The following is a 21,214-nucleotide window of genomic DNA, read 5'->3' as shown; positions in this document are numbered from 1 at the left end:
TGGGAGGGATGGGGTGACTGGGTGATAGACACTGGGGAGGGTATGTGCTCTGGTAAGCGCTGTGAATTGTGCAAGACTGTTGAATCACAGATCTGTACCTCTGAAACAAATAATGCAATATATGTTAAGAAAAAAAAAGAAGAAGAAGATAGCAGGAGGGGAAGAATGAAGGGAGGGAAATCGGAGAGGTAGACGAACCATGAGAGATGATGGACTCTGAAAAACAAACGGAGGGTTCTATAGGGGAGGGGGGTGGGAGGATGGGTTAGCCTGGTGATGGGTATTGAGGAGGGCACGTTCTGCATGGAGCACTGGGTGTTATGCACAAACAATGAATCATGGAACACTATATCTAAAACTAATGATGTAATGTATGGGGATTAACATAACAGTAAAAAAAGTAATAAAAATTGAAAAAAAAAAAAAGCATGTCATATCTAAGAAAATTAGGTGAGTAGTTTGATTTTTTTTAAACATAGGCAGCCAAAGCACACAGTTATTTTAACAGATGAAAGTTGAAACACCTTACTGATAATTCACTCATTTTCATCTGGGCTCACATATATAGATATTTTGTAGATATTTAAGTCAAAGACCAATCATCGTAGGAAAAGTGTGAAGCACTGATGTTTTACTTATGAGGCCAGCCTTCACAGATTATGCTGAAACCCATATGTGGGTAGAACTCAAACATTTTCAAAATGTAGAGATGACTATTTATATTCAAAAAGAAACTATTAACAAAACTGCAATACTAGCTAGATCTAAAATCAGCATGAAATGTAGTGGAGTGCGGGGAGAACCTCCCTCTGACCAGAGGCCAGCACACCCATGTTAGGAGGTTGGAAGTCAGATAACTACACTCTTTCTCTTGATATCAGCCCTGAGAGCAGGGCGGGGAGCGGTTGAGGTGTGTGTGAACAAACTAGTCCATGTTTCAGTTTGGTCATCAATAAAAGGGCCATTAAAACTAATGTGAGGCAAGAAAGACAAAACGGAGTAAAGGTCACTCTTCCATGGGATTTTTCAGATGAAAACGTAAATGTGTCAAAGGCATAAAGAAATTGTGTAAGTCACCTATTCAGTAAGACTTAGAACCGGCATTCAATTCATATCTGTCTGTCTCCAAAACTTGTTTTTATAACCATCACCTCCGGACCTTCAGATATCCTAGTCCCTTTACATTAAATGCTCTACCAGTCTTAGACTGATCATTGAACTCTTATTCATCCTACAAACCCTGCATATGAATCACCAACTCTTCAAAGTCATCCCTGACTCTCAAAGTAGCATTTTTCACTTGCTTTACTACATTATGGCTATGTCTTAACATTGCATGAATCCTGCCAAACTCTAATTATCTGGTTGATCTTGTTCTTTCCACTACTGGACTGCTCTCGGAGTTGCTTAAAGGCAGGAACCATGTCTTTCCTATTGTGAGCTCAGTGACTGACATACTGCCCAGGGCACAGCTGGTGCTCAGTCAATCTTTGTTGATTTGAACAATTCTATTATGAAAAGAGTAAATTGGTAAATCAAAATCTTTGGTTAAATTCTTAACTAGAGGGGCTCCTGGGTGGCTCAGTCGGTTAAGCGTCTACCTTTGGCTCAGGTCATGATCCTGGGGTCCTGGGATCGAGCCCCACGTTGGGCTCCTGGCTCACAGGGAGCGTGCCTCTCCCTCTCCTCCCCACTCATGCTCTCTCTCAAATAAATAAAATCTTAAAAAAAAAAAGAAAAATCCTCTTAAAAAATTCTTAACCAGAACTTAGCAAACCATCTATGTGACTGTTAGCAGATTGTTTAACCTCCTAGGCCTTAGAAAACTTATCTGTAAAGTTACTCAAGGGAAAGGGGGAGATATTAAATGATCTCTAATATCTCCTCAGATTCCAAAATCCTATGCACTTACTCTTTGCATACAGAGTGTGTGGAGGGAGAACTACTATAATCAGACACAAAATGAAACATGGCATTTGTATAATTGCACTTACTGCATAGCTGATGGAACTTAACTATATTTATTACGGCAATGGGGAGGCTAACCACCTTATAAATAAACCACTTTATGAGTTTTTAATGTGTCCCTTATTAAAAATACATCACTTTCCATGCCAAATTAAATAGCATTTAAAGCCAGTGTTTCCCTTCTTACCTTTAGTTAAATGAGATTTCTGCTTATTTTAGTCATGTGATTAAGTAGCATAAGCTACTCGGGATGTAGACTAATAGAGGAAAATATCCTCTACATGTGAAAATTCAGAGGATTTTAGAGCAAGAGAAGAACTAAGAATCAAATCCAAAGCCCAAGGAATGGAGGAGACAGCACACCATTGGTTAATAGTAGAGTAGCCTTATTCCCAATTTTCAGATGATTGACCAACTGCAATCTTACTACCATGAGTTCATTGCCATGCTAGCTTATGATATGTCCATCCCCTCCAGATGTGATCATTAGAGAGTCTGTTCAACATATATAGGTTGCCTTCCCATAACCTACTCCCCTTTTCTCACATCAAGAGTATTCTGCTTCTTCCTTCTCAGCCAGGTAACTTAGGAGGGGTTGAGCACCAAGCTACAGAAGTCAATCAGCATCTCCCATTGCCCAGATGTGGTCAGTGGTCCAGAAGTGGAAAGGACACCCAATCAAAACAAGGGACTCAATAAGAAGATGGAAATTCTAGGAGAAGAAAGCTCCTTCTTTCTTCCTTCTGGAAGTGAATGAGTTTTGTCAGCCACCTTGAAAATGAGAAAAGAGCTTGAAGCTGCTTCAGACCCATCATATGGAGCTGACAGCGGTGTCGTTGCGAGAAAGAGTCACAGATGCAGATAGAGACCAGGTCCTGTCCACAGTGGTTGAACCTTAAATCTACCCTTTCCTGAAGTTTTCCCTACCTCTGGACTTTTTAGTTATGTGCACCAGGCAATTTTCTTTATTACTTAAGTTGGTTTGTTTTTCTGTTGCTTGAAATATATATACATACATACATAAATATATATGTATAAACTATATTATATATATATATCTGGTAGAGATGGTCTATACTATTCAAGGTTATCTATAAAATGGAAGCATTTTGATAGAATGCATTTCAATTTTTTACCTACATAAAGGCCCCAATTTTTTTTTCAGGTTAAATTCAGAACAAGGGTCTTTTTCTGTAAACTTCACTACAAATCAGACTGATTAATTCCAGTACTTGTTTTGGATCTGAGGTATCTCAAAAAAAAGAAAAGAGCTTCAAAAGCATTTATCTTAAATTCTTAAAATCTAATTTTAATTTCAATTTTCCTCCCTTTTATAATAGTAACACAAACACATTTGGAAATTGGGAATAGAGGAAGGGAAAAAAATTGTCCACATTCCTTCCACTTAAAAATAACTACTGCTAATATTTGGTTGTTTTTCCTTCTACTCTTTATGCAATGCTTTTAAAAACTACAATTGGGTCCATTATGATTGTTAGTATAATATCTATTTGTCCTGATTTAAAAAGTGAACTTGAGATCAATATGAAAGATTTAAAAGATGTGAAACATTCCACATACACATATACCCTCCATCCAAGTAGAATTACTGAATAAAACATAACAAAATAAGTGTATATGCAAGTTTAAAACCAAGAAAGGGAAATCTCCAGATGCCGAAATGAAGGGAGAACCAAAGTCAGAGGGTTAGGGCGTGATGTCTCCCTACCCTCCCTCTGGAGGCAGAGAAGCTCTGATTCATGAGGCAAGCATGGATAACTCTCTGAGCATCATTCTGAATAATCTGGCTTTATAAATATCATCAGTAGAAAATCCTTCTACATTCTGGCCACAAGTTGGGCTAATTTACATTTTCAACTACGGTTTTTTGTATTTTTCCCCATGTTCCTAGTAGGAGGAAATCCAGAGATGCTGCTCAGTTGATGGTAGTCAGAGTTCTGTTAACTAGGAGTTCAGAATTAACTTTTAAATTTTTCCTACATATGCACATGGGTCTTTGCTTTCTTCTATTAAGTAGATCTCTGTGTATAAAGTAAAATCTGTATCTCTCTGCTCTTGCTAAGGTTAATAGTGACCTCCAGGTTCCTAACTCCAGTGGTCTATTCTTCATCCTCATCCTGTTTGACCCATCAGCTGTATTTAACATAGTTCATTCCCCTGCCTCTTCAGTTAGCCCCTGATACCACACCCTCTCCCGTGGTCCTCCTACCTTTCTGAGTGCTCACCCTCAGTCTCTTTTGCTGTCTCCTCATCTCCCCCACCTCCTAGCATTGGAGAGCCTGGTGTGCTAGTCTCATGGCTTGATACTCTCAGGCTAGATGGATAATTCCAAGACTTATATCTTTATATCCTGAATATAAATCTCTAGCCCAGAACTCTCCTATGAACTCCAGACTCTTGTCTACTTGACATTTTCCCTTTGTTGTTTAATAAGCATTTTGATGTCTCATGTCCACAAGCTAAGCTCCTACTCCTCTTCCCATAAGATCTGCTCCCCTGAAATCTTACTCATCTCACTTAAGGACAACGTAAGTGTCCCAATTTCCCAGGCCAAGAAACTTGAAGTCATCTTTGCATTATATCCTTTTATCACACATTACACCCAATTTGTAATGCTCTTAACTCTACTCTTATTTCCACCCTGGTTTAAGCTATTTTTACCTCTTGTCTGGACCATTACAATAACTTGCTAATCAGTAACCCTGCTTCTAACTTTCAGTCTATTTTCCAACTTAGCTGTTTGAGTGATCCTGTTATTCATTCCATGACGATCCTGTTAAGAAATAAATCACGTAACTCTCCTGCTTAATACTCTCCAAAATCTTCTATGTCACTGGGACTAGAAGCCAACATCTTTTATTTTTTTTATTTTAATTCCAATATAATTAACATGCAGTGTTATATTAGTTCCAGGTGTACAATACAGTGATCCAGTGATTCCATGTATCATCATGCTCATCACACCAAGTGTACTCCTTAATCCCCATCACCTATTTCACACATCTCCCCAGATCCCTCCCCTCTGGTAACCATCACTTTGTTCTGTATAATTAAGAGTCTCTTTCTTGGTTCGTCTTTCTCTCTTTCTTATCCTTTGCTCACGTGTTTTGTTTCTTAAATTCCACATATGAGTGAAATCATATGGTATTTGTCTTTCTCTGACTGACTTATTTCACTTAGCATTATATTCTCTAGCTCCATCCATGTTGTTGCAAGATTTCATTCTTTTTTATGGCTGAATAGTATTCCATTATATATATATATATATATATATATATATATATATATATATATATACACACACACACACACACACACACACCACTTCTTCTTTATCCATTCATCTATTGATGGATAAATTGGGCTGCTTCCATAATTTGGCTATTGTAAATAATGCTGCAATAAACATAGGAGTGCTGTATTGTTTTGAATTCATGTTTTTATATTTTGGGGGTGACTACCCAGTAGTTCAATTACTGGATTAAAGGGTAGTTCTATTTTTAACATTTTGAGGAATCTCTGTGCCATTTTCCACAGTGGCTGCACGAGTTTTAGAAGCCTATATCTTTTAAATGACCTACAAAGACCAGCATGACTTGGCTTCTGTGCAGTAAAGTATTAAGCATGAGCAAAGGAAGCATTGGCCCTTTGCCCCTGGCTCCTGGGAGGTAACCACTAAGCCCTTGGAATGTTCTACCCAACAGGAGTGTCTTTGTTTGACTGGAAGCCTTGGGCCATTCCTGATGGTCTATGATAAAATATGTGGTTTGTAGTGGGGACCTTGAGCCACTGGGAATCAGCTCATCCTCCACATGGGCTGAACACCAAGGTCAACCATGCAGGTGGTCAGTCTGTCTATATGGCCAATCTCCAGTGAAAAGTCTGGACATCAAGTCTTGGAGAAGTTGCCCTGGCTGACAATATTCTGTGCATATTGTCACACATTGTTGCTGGCGGGGGGAGTGCTTTCCATACAACTCCATTGGGAGAAGACAACCAGAAGCTCTTCCTGGTTCTCCTGGACTCCACTCTAGGCCCCTTTCCTCACTGCTGATTTTAATCTGTATCTTTTTGCAGCCATAACTATAACTGTAAATATAATCCTTTACTGAGTTCTGTGAGTCTTTCTAGTGAAGCATATATATACCTGCACTCTAGGCCTTTCTTTACACATGCTGTGCCCTCTGTCTAGATCACTTTTCCTCCCAGAAACCCAGGTGATTGTCCTTTTCACCTCCTTCAAATACGATCTTCTCAGGGAGGCCTTCCCTGCCTACATCGTTTAAAACTGTAGCTGTCTACTGACACATATACTCATCCTCCCTCCTGCTTTGTGTTTCTACAGAGAACTTACCCTTCCTGTAATGTTATAGTTTATTGTCTACCTCATCCCATCTAGAATGAAATCTTTAAGAAAACAGGGAACTTACTGTTTTGTTCATTGCTGTGTCTCCTGGAATAGGGTATAACACAGATGAGCACTCAGGAATAGCTCTTGAATAAAAGAATGAATCGGTGTATGTTGGGGAGGAAATAAGGTAAATAGTTCAACCAAAAATAAACACAGCACCCAAAACAGCAAGGACCAATTAGTGGTCATAGAAAATAACTTCATAAAAAGAGTACCACCGATGAATTATAAAACATGGATTAGTAAGATTTGGCTGCATGAGCCTGATTTTCCATCTTCTAAGAGACTGTTTTGGATCACCCAACATTCTAAAGGGGTCATGAGACATAAGAGGGAAAAATATTTACCCACACAGGACATCCAGAAACCAAGAACTGGTGAATATGGAGTCAAAAATGGAAGGTCCTTAGAAAACGGTTGTGAGGAAGGAACCGGAAGAAGATAGCTAGAATCCGTCCACTCTCACGGAGTCTCACCCAGGCTCCCTCAGGCAATTAAACCCCTTGAATGGAAAAGTGTGACCCTACTGTTGCTATTGCCCAGTCCCAATAACACTAAGTAGAACAGGTCAGGGTATTTCCCAAGATGTAAAGTATGGCCAGAATCAAGTGAGAAACCCCACAATGACTCAATGACCTAATGATACCACCAACGTACCATCCTCCAACTGCTAATTTCCAGCTGAAGAGTTCCTTAGTTATAGGCCAGGTTGTTCCTGGGAAAGTCTGATTTATACCAAGAATAAGAAGGTCTAATCAGAACTCAGAATCATCCATAATTACTGAGGAGAGAGAGAGAATCCATTAGTGTATTCTAGATGACATGTCATCTAGGAGTCCCAGCAGCATGGCTGACCCTGCAGACTTGTCTCCCATCTTTTGGGAGATGACACCTGGGTGTTATAATGAGATGATGCGCCTCTTGCAAGGAGATGGAAACCGAAAATGATCAGGAAAAGAGTAAGCCAAAAAGGGCTAGCTGATGGGCTTGATGGACAAGGGGAAGAACTCGTGGTGGAAAGGGGTGAAAAAGGAGAAACCCATGGCTCCATAATGTTGGCACATAAGCACCCCATCTAGGAGAAATAAGGAATATGCCCAGAGTGAAGGCCATGAGTGTTTTGTCTGATCTCTGTAACTCAGGACCCCACTGTGATAGGGCTGGACAGTGACATCACAGAGAACTTCCTGGAAGAAAGTACAGTGAAGACTTCATGAATGCAGTGAGGTAAATAAATGAATGAAAAGTGATGGGTGTCTGAGGAGAAATAAAAATAAAGTGGGCTTATGACATTGTATGATAGGCAACTTCAAAGTATCTTAAAATCTAACCTATTTCTTACGAGAACAACATTGTCCCCAAGTACCACTATCTCCAATGAGGACATTGTGACAATTTTAGTAAAAAGAGAAAGGTAAGAAGTAAGTGGCAAGGAGACTACGGGTGGAAAGTCTGGTGGAGCAATTCCTTGTGTCTGATCATCCAGCCGATTGCCTGCCAGTAAAGAATGAAGGCTTATGTGTGATTATTCTGCTTAATAATTCATTTACTCAGCAAATGTTTACTGAGTTCTACACTAGAGACTAGATTCTAGGGATGCGGCAATTAACCATACAGATAAGATCCCTGTCCTCCTGGAGTTCACACTCCAGTGGGAGAGACAGACAATACAGAAATAAACAGATTGGAGTGCTAAGAGGGAAAACAGACACAGAGGAAGTAGGCACTAATTTGAGGAGTCTTAGAAAGAAGTCACAATGAGGATTAAGCTTTTGGGAAATTATGCATAGAGGTGCCAGTCATACACAATGGTCATCTCAGGAGCGGTGACAGCTCCTTTTGAAAGCCCTCCCAGCTTCTAAATGCATGTGTTGTCACCGCGCACCGAATTATAGAGTGCTGTAAAATTCCAAAAGCAGTTACAAACCCTTCCAACGCTAACGCAGAGCCGAGCTACCTAATGAGCTATACATTCTACACCCACACTCTTCAATTGTCAGAACTTCTAAAACATTCTGCCTTTACAAATTAAAAGGAGTATCATGAGGGGCGAAATAGACTAAAGACAACTGGGTCAAAACTCCTTGTCTAAAGATATTCCATCTACCCCACTGGGAACCTGTGTTTCCCTGGCTGCCGGGCGGCTCAGCTGCCTCCACCTCTCCCACAGTGGGCTCACTGGGACCTCCAGTCAGAATCCACACTACTGCTCTGGAGCCTGTTTGTAAAAGGCCTCTCCCTTTGCTGCCGCGCCAGGCTTTTGGGCTGTCTCCGGGCTCATTTCCTCGGTACCTGATTTGGGGGCTGCACATTCTGCGGTAACTGCGCATGCTCGATCCTCCCAGCCCTCTCACTCTGCGCGTGCGTGCTCAGAGGGCCTTGCTCCCCTTGCCAGTAGCCAAGCGCCCCGCTACCAGCGCCCCGCTACCGGCACGTGCCCCTCCACGGGTGTGTGGAGCTGAAGAACACAGATGGCGGAATTTGTGTAGGTCCATGAGGTTAGTATGTCTTTGGGATCCCCCTCAGCTTTGGACCTCAAGTTCAAGACAAAAATGCTGTGGCCCTTGCTGGGCAGCTGTGGAGGACACAGTCTTTGACCCAGAATCCGCAGCAGTAAGCCGGGGACTGCGGGACACACCACCTCCCAACCGAAGCAGACACTGCAAATAGTCACGGCCCTTCTCCCACTGACCTCCTCCCTGCGCTAAATTTAATTCCAGCCCGAACTGTTCCAGACTGAAGGAAACTAAAAAGACATGACGACTAAATACCATATGTGATCCGAAACTGGATCTAGTACTAGTGGAGTTAAAAAAAAAAAAAATGCTATAAAGGGCATCATTGTGTCAGCTCATGAAACTGGAACACAGACCGCCTATCAGGTAAAAGTATCATACCACTTAAATTTGGTACATTTGGCCTATCAGGTAAAAGTATCATACCATATAAAGGGTAAAGAGCTATAACATATGTAACTTACCTTCAAATTCTCTCTATTTTTCTCTTGGAAAAATAAATTAGGACGTGGGGGCGAGGAGTGCAAGGAGCAAGCACGTAAGAACACGAGCAAAGGTTAAGGCAAATGGGGCAAAATGTTAACAATATGTTAAAAAATAAAGTGCCTAAAAAGTTCTTTGTATTATTCTTACAAGTTTCCTGTAAGATGAAATTATTTTCAAATTAAAAGTCTTGTTTTGTTTAATAATCTGGTTTTAAGAAGGAGGTAGATTGTCTAAAAAATAGCTTCTGGACTCCCATGATTAGAGGTTCATTTCTTTGGCTGTGACATATTTGCAGACCACCCCAAGTTCTCTACATCAACTGGGACAGCTTTGCTTTCTTCTGTTTGAAAAAAAAAAAAAAAGTGTTTGTTCACTTCATAATTGTTTAAAACACACAGACCGAGAACATATCTTCACCTGGACATTGGCATGTATCACACAATATATAATTGAAATCTTAGGGAGCATCAGTTAATAACTAGCTATGGACAGGCAGAGGAATCACTAGAAAGAAGCTAAAGCAATAGGTATGGAAAGGTGCCCCATATAAGTGAAAATGAGCCCTGAATACAGAGGAAGGAGGGCACCATCATTCCTCCACCTCTTAATCACCTGCGGGGTGATCGTTCTAAGAACTACTGTGGCTTCTAAGCTAGCCTTCTCCCCGACAATCCTGACAACACTCTCCTTCCGGGTTCCCTACTTCTGCTCCATCTCAGCTGTGCAACAAGGTGCTTGCCCCTAAGATGGGGCAAAAGACATCAACAGAACATTCTCTAAAGCAAGGCCAGTGGGGTGAGATATCTGCCTTTCTTTTCTCCACCAGCCACCTGCCGTCCCGGGGGTCTGTGGTGTGGTTCAGAATCCCCTGTGTTTGGAAACTCCCAGACACAGAAATTTCCTCTATCAAATATCTAACATATAGGTTATAATAACACATGCCTGCTGTAGATCAGGGCTTCTCAAAATCCTGAGAATACGCTGGCCATAAACTATTTTTTTCTCGCTATAGGAAATTTCCCATGTGATATCAAAAGAGACACTTCTTAATTTTCACAATCAAGGAAAATATACAGATTAGAATTTAAGTTCTGGTCTAGGACTGTCTGGATAAAGTTTAAAAGATTTCTGCTAGCTGCCATTCAGGAGCCTAAGGGCTTCATTTTCTTTATGAAATAGCGCATCCTAGTGGCATTCTCAGGCACTGCAGGGAAATGCAGAAGTCATGTTTTTGGTTTTTTGGTTTTTTTCCTTGCGTGAAAACATATTTGACCTACAGGAAAACCAGGTCTCAACGCTTATTTTTTTCTCATATGGAACTGCCGTCAACAATTCCTATATGAGAAAACGTGGGTTCATAGAACCCAGTGTTGTTCTCGAGCCCTGAATTTCAAATGATTTCATTCGGCTGCATAAACAAAGCACCTTTTCCCCTGGAAAAACACAAGTGGTAATTTCAAAACAGAATGAAAATAATATTGCCAATCCAAGGAGCACTGATCTCGCACATTTGCTTAAATTTTCAAGCCTTTTTGATCTAAACTGCCACTTTTAGAACATACTTATTTTAGAACTTCTGTTACATTCAAAAGGAAATGAACATTCTGCTCCATTCTGAATAGGCCCCTTTCACGAAGCCTTCTAGGCCCTTCACCAGCACACTCTTCAGATTTCAAGTAATCACATGGGTTCTGAGTCTGAACCATCTCAGTGACACTGATGTTCCTCCAGAAATGTTGATGCCAGAGAGCCAGTCAGAGGGCTCAGAGCAAATTAGCACAGGCCTCGAGACTGACCAAAATTAGGCCAGTCTAAAATAAATCATGTAGGCTTTTTTTTTTAATGCAGAAAATACAAATCCTGCACATGTAGCTTTTTTTTTTTTTTTTTTTTTTTTTTTAGGATTTTGATTTTCACGGTCATGGCCATAGCCACTTTTCAAGCAGGTCTGAGTGTACCAAGCACTCCATGAAAAAAGTAGGTCACGGGAATGCATTGCAAAGGGATTTTGTTTGGGGGTGGGGGTAGCTGGAAGGATGACAGTGAGTTCAATTTGGGAATAAAAATAATTTTCAATTTCCATGCTGTATTATGGAAATTATGAAAAGGAGAAAGGGCAAGAAGGGGATAGTCCTTCCTGAGTACCCACTATTTGTGCCTTTGCATGAACAGTATTACCCTGTGAGGAAGGATTTATTTTCATTTTATGGGTAAGGCAGCCAGGGATCAGAGAAAGAGGGAAGAAAGAAGGTGGTCTTCAAATCCTGCAGCTGGGACACCACCTTCTCACCCTGACAGAACCTAGGGAAATGTCTTCAGAATGAAAATAGCTCCTACTTATTCTTAGAATTTCCATTTAGAGACCAGTGAAAACTGTATCAGTTAATGAATGCTCCCAGATGCTTTGCCCAACATCTTGGAGAAAGCAGTCGGGTGAGTGAGGTTTATCTCTGGCTTTCCTGCCCTCTTCTTCTGTTCCTTCCCTCCTATGTCCCTGCGCATCAGCCGGTAGCTCCATGCCTGTGTCCTGACACCCAAGCTTTCCTCTTGATCTGGTCTAGAAACTTCTTTTCTACCCTCTCTGTTTTCAGGTCAGACCTGCCCGACATCTTGTTTCCTCCTTGGTGGGCTGCCTATCAGCGTAGATTACGTACTTCTGTTTTAACAGAACTGAGGTCTCTAACTGGAGTAAATCTCAGGCAAGCTGATGGGAGAGGTACTGTAAGCTGGTGGGAGTTTTTGCCTTTTAATTGTATTCTGCTTCAAATATTTCTGTTCTGGACACAATACTAGGCATGGAAATACACGGATTGATAAAAGATTATTTTTATCTTCGTATACACCATTTGGAGAGTAATTTATTACAATGCTTCATGAGGCTATTTTGATTCAATAGGAGGGCATGTGTAGGGCGAAAAGAAAAAAAAATTTTTCTCAATAGATCCTAAGGACCGATTCCAGATTTATAAAAGCAAGTGATGAAAGGAGAGTGGTATGTTCAGAGTTGTGCAAAATTCAATTTGTAGGTGTTTATTTTCTGCCCCTCTCTTTTTTAGATACATTGTGACACATATTTCCTTTCAAACTCTGCAAGATGACTAAATGATGGGTTTCTAGGACTATCTGGGAAGGAAGCTGGAGCAAGAGAATGTCAGTCTCCCTCTCTGGCAGGCAGGGAGCTAAGCGCATTTGCGACTTCATTTAATTCTTACAGTGTCGTGGGAGTACTTAAACTGGGCCCATTTTACTGAGGGAATTGAGGATTAGCAAGGTTAGGTAACATATTCTGTCTAAGACACAGAAGCAAGTATGGAGTTAGAGCACTACTAGTGGGGGGGAAAGGGAAGTCCCTACTTCTTTGCTCTTTACTGTCTTTCTGCTCCCCAACTTCTGAATGGATGCACCCCAATCAAGCAATACACAGTACTGAGCACTATCTAAATGCAAAGCATGGGAGGACTGCAAAATATCATAAGCTCTAGTCCTTATCCTCAAGGTAACAACAACATAATTTTGAGAATAAGACACACATACACATACACACACACACACACCCCCCACACACAATTAACATTCCAAACCTATGTGGAGCAAAAACAGGTCATACTGTAAGAGAGAAGACTGTGAGTTGGATTTGCCGAGGCAAGGACATGTATAAAAATATTCTAGCTAGGGAAAGTTATGATAAGTGGAGACCCAGTGGTCCAGGACAGGGGTGGAAGGTCAGTGTGCAGAACAATAAGACCAAAGCAGGTTGCAGAGCAGAGCAAAAAGGCAAGCGCCCAGAAAAGTGGACCAGAGCAGGACGGTGAATGCGACTGGAACTGCAGCATGCCCAGGAGGCAGTGAGCATACGCGCATGGGTATGCGAATGCAGGTGTGGATGGGCATGCGGTGGGTTGGGAATTGGGGGGCTGAGAATAAATATGGAGAGTATAGAGAAAGCACTGGACTGGGTGCCAAGGAACAGGGTTTCTTGTCCCGGCTTTGTTGCTGGCTGGATCTGCAACTTCAGTGTAGTCACCTGATATTGTAGCCTCAATTCTCTTCAGCTGGAAGATCAGAAATTGGAGATTATCTCCAAGGTCTGCCACATATCAGTAATTCTGAGACTTTCCCCTGCCTCTCCTTTTCTTCTGTTATTGCTCCTTCTCCACCTTCGGCTCCAGAATATTGGAAATGTTCTCTTTGGTTTGCAAATAGCATAACTTTTTTTTTAAATCTGAGAAGCAGTTGCTTCATTCCATGAACCTGGACAAGCTCTGTTACTGTAAAATAATAGTAAAATCTGCGTCATCATTATTGGGGAATTTTTAAAGTGCAAATAATCCCAAACTCACGTTTCTACTAAACCAATGGCCTTTCTTCTACTAGCCACCTACTTGCTTTTGCTGAATTATTTGATGCAATGCCACCCATTTGTATCAGGGGCTCCACAGTGAAGAGCTCTAGGAGCCTCACTGCTGTGTTTACTGTAAGGATATTTTTGAGGATGTTATTAATTACGTAATGAAGAACCATGAGAGAAACTTCTCTCCGGTCTCCAGATTACAAAGAGATGTGCCAACACTGAGCAACTGGCCTACCCTTACCTACCTCAAGGACTCCCTGATTGTTGTAAAGAGCTCCATCCACTCTTCACAATTTGGTGCTCCTGGAAAACACAGGGCCAAATCCGATCCAAGCACATGGCTTTCAAATGGCATGCTCACTCCCCCTCCCCTGGGGGAACATATCCCCTTCCTGCTCTTAATCTTCCTTGAACTCATTTCTTCTTCTTTTTTATTTTTATCTTTCTGAATCACATGCATTTGGGAATCTTAAGTACCTCTGGAAATAAAGAGGTTTAAAAATAAACACAAACGAATCAATAAATAACCTATGCAACTGATAGCTTTGTGCTCTAGACCAGGGATCAGCAAACTATGGCCTATGGGCCAAATCAGCCTGCCACTTACCTTTGTATGGTCCTCAAGTTAAGATTAGCTTGTACATTTTTTAATGGTTTGGGAGGAAAAAAAGGAAGAAGATTTATGATATGTGAAACATATAAAACTCAGTGTCATAACTCAGTGTCCATAAATAAAGTTTTATTAGAATACAACCACACCCCCTCATTTGCTTATTGTCAATGGCTGCTTTCACCCTCCAACAACACAGTTCAGTAGTTACGACAAAGGTGGATGTGGCCTGTGAGCCTAAAATATTTACTATCTGGCCTTTTACAGGAAAAGTTTGCTGACCCCTGGATTAGACCTTCATTTTACATCTGTTTGAGTTCTTCCTGGCTAATTATAAAATTGCTTCAAAGCTGGGTGTTTGCTGCATCCCTACTCGTCTAGATATTTTTTGTGTTTTGTCCATAACACGAACTCTCAGTGGACTTTAACCTCAACCTAAGCTCAGGCTTACTATTTGGCTCAGATTTCAATGCTGTGTAATAGAGACAATTAACTTTCAGCCTCTTAGAAATGACTAAAGGACCCTCTTGGGTAACTATTTTATAGACACTAATAAAACAAATCCACAAAAACCTTCTATTTTTGCAGAAAATTCTAAGCCAACAGAAGGATCTACACAGCAACTTGGCACTTTTTGCACCACGTTCAAACAATTTCCTCCAGTTTCTTTTCAGTTGATACATGTGTTTGCATATTTACTGATTTTTTTCCTCTCCTGGTCACCCTCAGTTAGAAATAAAACCAAGTCTCCATGGAAACACAACAGAATGCTCTCTCACAGATGATCGAGGGACCCAAGCAGCTGGTATTGGGCTGAAGGCTGCAATGGCATCTGACCAAATTAGGAAGAGAAAACAGCTTACCGGCTCTTCCAGACCTCTCAGAATTCTAAAGCTCAGCATGAAAACCTACACAGATTGTGAATTACTGCTGATTTTTTTTATTCCTTCTTTTCCTTCTAAGAGATACTCTGTCCTATCATAAGATATTCTTATATTCTTGTAAGATATTCTACTTACCCATTTGTACATTTCTGCTTTAGGGACTTTCATCCCCTGCCCCTAGAATGAATGACAGAGTCTATAGAATAAGCAGGAAGGGAACCCACATTTAGTGAGCACTTACTGTGTGTTAGGCACTTACATGTCACAGTCAGCTTAACGTCACATGGTTTGTGGACCAAAAGAGCTGGGATTTGAACTCTGTTCTGATTAACTCCAAAGCCCATTCTCTTTCCACTATACATGAAATAAGACCCTTCAAAAAGAAGAAAATAGGGGCGCCTGGGTGGCTCAGTCATTGGACATCTGCCTTCAGCTCGGGTCATGGTCCTGGGGTCCTGGGATCAAGCCCTGCGTTGGGCTGCCTGCTTGGCAGGAAGCCTGCTTCTCCCTCCCCTACTCCCCCTGCTTGTGTTCCTGCTCTTGCTATCTGCTATCTCTCTCTCTGTCAAATAAATAACTAGAATCTTTTAAAAAAAGAAGAAGAAGAAAATAGAAAAGACAGGTTGAACAAGGTATTTTGACATAGCCATAGTTAGGGGGATGGGGGATGGAAACAAAGGTAAGGAAGTAAGAATATGAAATTCACCTTCCCACCTAACACCAACTATGTTTATAAGAAGTCATGGTCAACCTAGGAATAAACCTAACCAAAGAGGTAAAGGATCTGTACTCTAAAAACTACAGAACACTTATGAAAGAAATTGAGGAAGACACAAAGAAATGGAAAATATTCCATGCTCATGGATTGGAAGAATAAATATTGTGAAAATGTCTATGGTACCCAGAGCAATCTACACATTCAATGCAATCCCCATCAAAATACCATCAACATTTTTCACAGAGCTGGAACAAATAATCCTAAAATTTATATGGAACCAGAAAAGACCCCAAATAGCCAGAGGAATGCTGAAAAAGAAAACCAAAGTTGGGCATCACAATGCTGGACTTCAAGCTCTATTACAAAGCTGTAATCATCAAGACAGTATGGTCCTGGCACAAAAACAGACACATAGATCAATGGAACAGAAAAGAGAACCCATAAATGGACCCTCAACTCTATGGCCAACTAATCTTCAACAAAGCAGGAAAGAATATCCAATGGAAAACAGTCTCTTCAACACATTGTTGGGAAAATGGGACAGCCACAGGCAGAAGAATGAAACTGGACCATTTTCTTACACCATACACAAAGATACACTCAAAATGGATGAAAGTCCTAAATGTGAGACTGGAACCTATCAAAACCCTAGAGGAGAACACAGGCAGCAACCTCTTCGACCTCAGCCACAACAATTTCTTGCTAGACACGTCTGTAAAGGTAAGAGAAACAAAGACAAAAATGAACTATTGGGACATCATCAAGATAAAAACTTCTGCACAGCAAAGAAAACAGTCAACAAAACTAAAAGGCAACCTATGGAATAGAAGATATTTGCAAATGACAAATCAGATAAAGAGCTAGTATCCAAGATCTATAAAGAACTTATCAAATTCAACACCCAAAAAACAATAATCCAGTCAAGAAATGGGCAAAAGACATGAACAGACATTTTTCCAAAGAAGATATACAAATGGCCAACAGACATATGAAAAAATGCTCTACATCACTTGGCATCAGGGAAATACAAATCAAAACCACAATAAGATACCACTTCACACCAGTCAGAATGGCTAAAATTAACAAGTCAGGAAACAACAGACATTGGCAAGGATGTGGAGAAAGGGGAACACTCTTACACTGTTGGTGGGACTGCAAGCTGGTACAGCCACTCTGGAAAACAGTATGGAGGTTCCTTAAGAAGTTAAAAATAGAGCTACCCTATGACCTAGCAATTGCACTACTAGGTATTTATCTCAAAGATATAAATGTAATGATCTGAAGGGGCACCTGCACCCCAGTGTTTATAGCAACAATGTCCACAATAGCCAAACTGTAGAAAGAGCCGAGATGTCCATCGACAGATGAATGGATAAAGAAGATGTGGTATATACACACAATGAAATATTACTCAGCCATCAGAAAGGATGAATACTTACCATTTACATCAATGTGGATGGAACTGGAAGGTATTATGCTGAGCAAAATAAGTCAATCAGAGAAAAACGATTATCATATGGTTTCACTCATATGTGGAATATAAGGAACAGGACAAAGGATCATAGGGGAAGGGAGGGAAAATTGAATGGGAAGTCATCAGAGAGGGAGACAAGCCATGAAAGACTCTAGACTCTGGGAAACCAACTGAGGGTTGGTTGCCAGAGGGGAGGTGGGTGGAAGGATGGGGTAACTGGGTGGTGGGCATTAAGGAGGGCACGTGATGTGATGAGCACGGGGTATTATATGCAACTGATGAATTACTGAATTCAACATCTGAAACTAATGATGTACTATATGTTGGCTACTTGAATTTAATTTAAAAAAAAAGAAAGATGCTTTCTACACACACACACATCAAAAAAAAAAAAGAAGTCACAGTAAATATGATTTCACTCATATGTGGAATTTAAGAAACAAAACAAACAAACAAAGGGAAAAAATGTAAGAGACAAACCAAGAAACAGACTCTTAACTATAGAGAACAAACTGATGGTTATCAGAGAGGAGGGAAGGGGGGGTTGGGTGAAATAGGTGATGGGGGTTAAGGAGTGTACGTGTTGTGATGGGCACTGGTGATGTATGGAATTGCTGAATCACTATGTTGTACACCTGAAACTAATATAACACTGCATGTTAACTATCCTGGAACTAAAGTAAAAAACTTAAAAAGAAAAAAATAAGTCATGGTCAAAAGCCAAGTTGGGGGGAACTGAGAGAACCTGTATTCTCTTCCCTAAAAATCCCTCCCTAATGTTCAAAGGATGATGTTTTAAATGAGGATGATTAATAAGGGTCTCAGAAGAATAGACAAATTACTATGGAAATCTGGAGAAAGGAAACATGCTTCAAGTTGGAGGGAGGGGTAAGGGAGGAAGGTAATGGAGGAAGGGGGGCAGAGCACAGCAAGCTCATCATAATTCAAAGCTTTGGTGATGTCCTGGGGCCAATTCTCCATTTAACTGCACTTGTCTCTCCTCAAAGTCTGATCTGGAAACAGCAATCTTCCCACTTCTTACTAGTATGATCCAGTGGCACCTACCCTTGCCCAAGAGCCTGCCCCCATGACAGGACCTAGCATCCTCAAGGCCACAGAGCCTTGCTCTTCAAGGCATGATGAAGAGTCCCCTTGGAGTTGTATTCTCAAGCCACAGGAATATAGGATTGGAAGGGCTGCCTCGGAAGCCAGACCGGGGGATGCCTGCTCACCTCAAGCAGATGGCCTCCAGGCCTCCAACTCCAACAAGGATATCTTTGCTTTTACCTATTTGAGGAGGAGTAAATCCTCTGCTTCAAAACTGTTTGAAAAACACTGTCCTAGAACATATCTTCTTCTGAACCTTGGCACACATCGCCAGAGGTCTAATTGATATTCAAAACCAGGACTTTTGAGAGAAAGAGGCATGCCCTCTGGAGGTCTATACAAGAGTTCATGGTAATACCACCCATCCGGTAACAAAGATGCAGAGACAGATTTTTTTTTTTTAATGAAACAGTTCACCCTCAGCTAACCTCTATTCAGACATCACCGCCCCACGACTGAGGGCCAGGGAGAGCATAAAGAAGAGAATGAGAGAATGTGAAGAGGCAGAGGGAGAAGGCAGCTCCTTCTTGTGGAAGACAGATTCAGGAAGGGTGGGTGAGGAACACCCAGTGTATATTCCCCATAAACCTAGAAGAGCTCATTCCTCTTCTGCCTTCTGAACCCTTAGCTGCATAGAGTCTGTGAGAAATACATTGCTCTCCACAGAAAGAAGCCATTTCCTTGCAAATTGCTTTATTAATCAATTTAGCTGATAAACTAGAGCAGTAGCTACTCACTAACATAGACCTTTGGATTATAAAAAAAATGAAATCACTGGGGACATCATGTCCATGCAAACACAATCAATCTCACTCTGTGAAGTACAAGTTTGGACTGGAGCTGGGACAACTGCTCTTTACCAATGCTAAGTGATTTTTTTCCATTTTCAGCACCCTTGTCCTTCTGAACGGCTTTTGCTCACTCTCCTGATATTTAAAACTCTAAGCATTGTCAAGGAAACACGCAGGTGCCACTGGCTAATTTAGCTAAGCACAGGCATATCTTATAGAGGTTTGAACAATAACTGCTCAGACCAAGAATGATACTTCCCATTGCAGAGCAATTTATAAAAATTACACATCCAACCCCATACCAGGGGAAAACTTCTCCCTTTTGTTAATCTTTCACAGAATAAATGATGGTATTGGAAGGTTGGAGAACAAGCAGTAATTTATCTTGGGCTGCAATGATAAAAAAAAAGGGGGGGGCCGTCATTTCAAGAAGAACTTGCTCAGTTTCGTGAACTGCTTTATTAGCCATTAGCACAAACCACAGGATTCAGGTTTAGAGGAAAACAAGAGCCTTGAAGCCCAGGCAGCATTTCAAAAAAATCCTACTCTTACTTTATCAACTCCCTTAAGAATAGAGCCCCCTTTCTTCATTATGACCTGCTAAGTCACCTGCCTACACCAAGCCAAAGATATTTCTACTGACAGCACATGGCTAGGAGCTTCCACAGGTGAGCTGGACTACCTTCTATGTAACTAACCTTTTGCACAAAGAGAACGTAGACAATATAAAGCTCAAAAAACTGAGGCGGCCCGAGAAGAGGGCTCCCTGCATGCATTTTTCTGTTCCTTTTTCTAGATAGTGTTGGCTTTGTCATTTCCATCCTTCTTTCTCTAAGAACAACAACCCCGGACTTCAGTGCAGCGCCCTGGTCGGATGACATTGTGAGCCGCAAGTACCTGTAAGCCATGCCTGTCTCTGCTCTCGTCGTTTCCTGCAATGAGATTCCATGGACACGTAAGAACTTCTCCAGAAACTTCCGTTCCGCTGCTCCACTGGGCCTCGCTGGCCAGCAGGCTACCTGAGGGGGAGGCTTGGTCACTGCTAGGTGCCGTCTACATTTCAGAGCCGATTCACTGGATTTGGGTAGACCCAGCTTGGAGCTGGGGATATCTGCACAGGCAGGTTTATACAGATGCATGTTTCAAAAACCCAAGGAAGCAGAGCTAATTTCACAGTACTTAGCTCTGAGACTGGCTGTATCTTGCTATGGTTAACTTGGGTTATCTGGCTTTGGCACGTCCCTAAAAGGGATCAGCTCATTTTCCTTAGATGCCCCTTCTTATTTTTGTGTGTGTGAGCAGACTCTTGAGTCCTGGCAGAGCTGCTGGTTACATGTCTCTGTTGAAGCCTTTGCAAAAAAAGAAAAAGAAAAAGACCCTGACAAAGTCCAATCACTTTTCTTGGCCCTGTAAAGTTCCCAAAGTCAAACTTAAGCAACTATGTTATTGGCCCTGGGGAAAAAAATATGGGCACTCTTTCCCATGTCTTTCTATTTAGGTAAAAGGAAATATTTTGGTGGGATACAAGCCAAATGTTCTGTTCTCATAAGGATCATAAGGCCTTGCAGATGATTCATGAGTGTGTACTGAGACCTTTCTAAATTATCAAGTATTTCATAATCAAATAATTTATTATACTAGTGACATGATTTATTTGGGTAGAAGGTCCATTAACCTTGTTCTTTTCAAGATGTTGCTATCAAGTGATAGGAAATATCAATAAGACGGTTGTAAAAAGCAAAGGGCCGACACAAATATGCCCAGCTGACTTTTGACAAAGGTATAAGAGCAATTCAATAGAAGAAGGATAAGCTTTTCAACAAACGGTACTGGAGGAATTGGACATCTATAAGCAAAAACAAACAAAAACAAATGAA

General features: G+C 41.1%; 1 protein-coding gene across 2 annotated transcripts in view; it reads right to left on the bottom strand.

Moving 5' to 3' along the window:
* The window catches only part of KCNAB1 (potassium voltage-gated channel subfamily A regulatory beta subunit 1), a 370,920-nt gene extending 350,216 nt beyond the window's left edge, over positions 1-20,704 (bottom strand). The window contains exon 1 of one of the 2 annotated variants that reach the window (XM_081828363.1): positions 20,235-20,704. In XM_081828363.1, coding sequence (XP_081684489.1) covers positions 20,235-20,476 — 242 coding nt within the window. In that variant the 5' untranslated portion in view covers positions 20,477-20,704. The remainder of the gene's footprint in view (positions 1-20,234) is intronic. The other variant, XM_081828375.1, reaches the window with a different exon arrangement.
* Positions 20,705-21,214: the final 510 nt, after the last annotated feature.

This window comes from Leptonychotes weddellii, chromosome 1, assembly GCF_054177405.1.
Source record: "Leptonychotes weddellii isolate Sample4059 chromosome 1, ASM5417740v2, whole genome shotgun sequence".
Classification (NCBI taxonomy): domain Eukaryota; kingdom Metazoa; phylum Chordata; class Mammalia; order Carnivora; family Phocidae; genus Leptonychotes; species Leptonychotes weddellii.
Note: the sequence above shows the minus strand (reverse complement) of the source record. Positions and strands in the feature narration are given on the sequence as shown.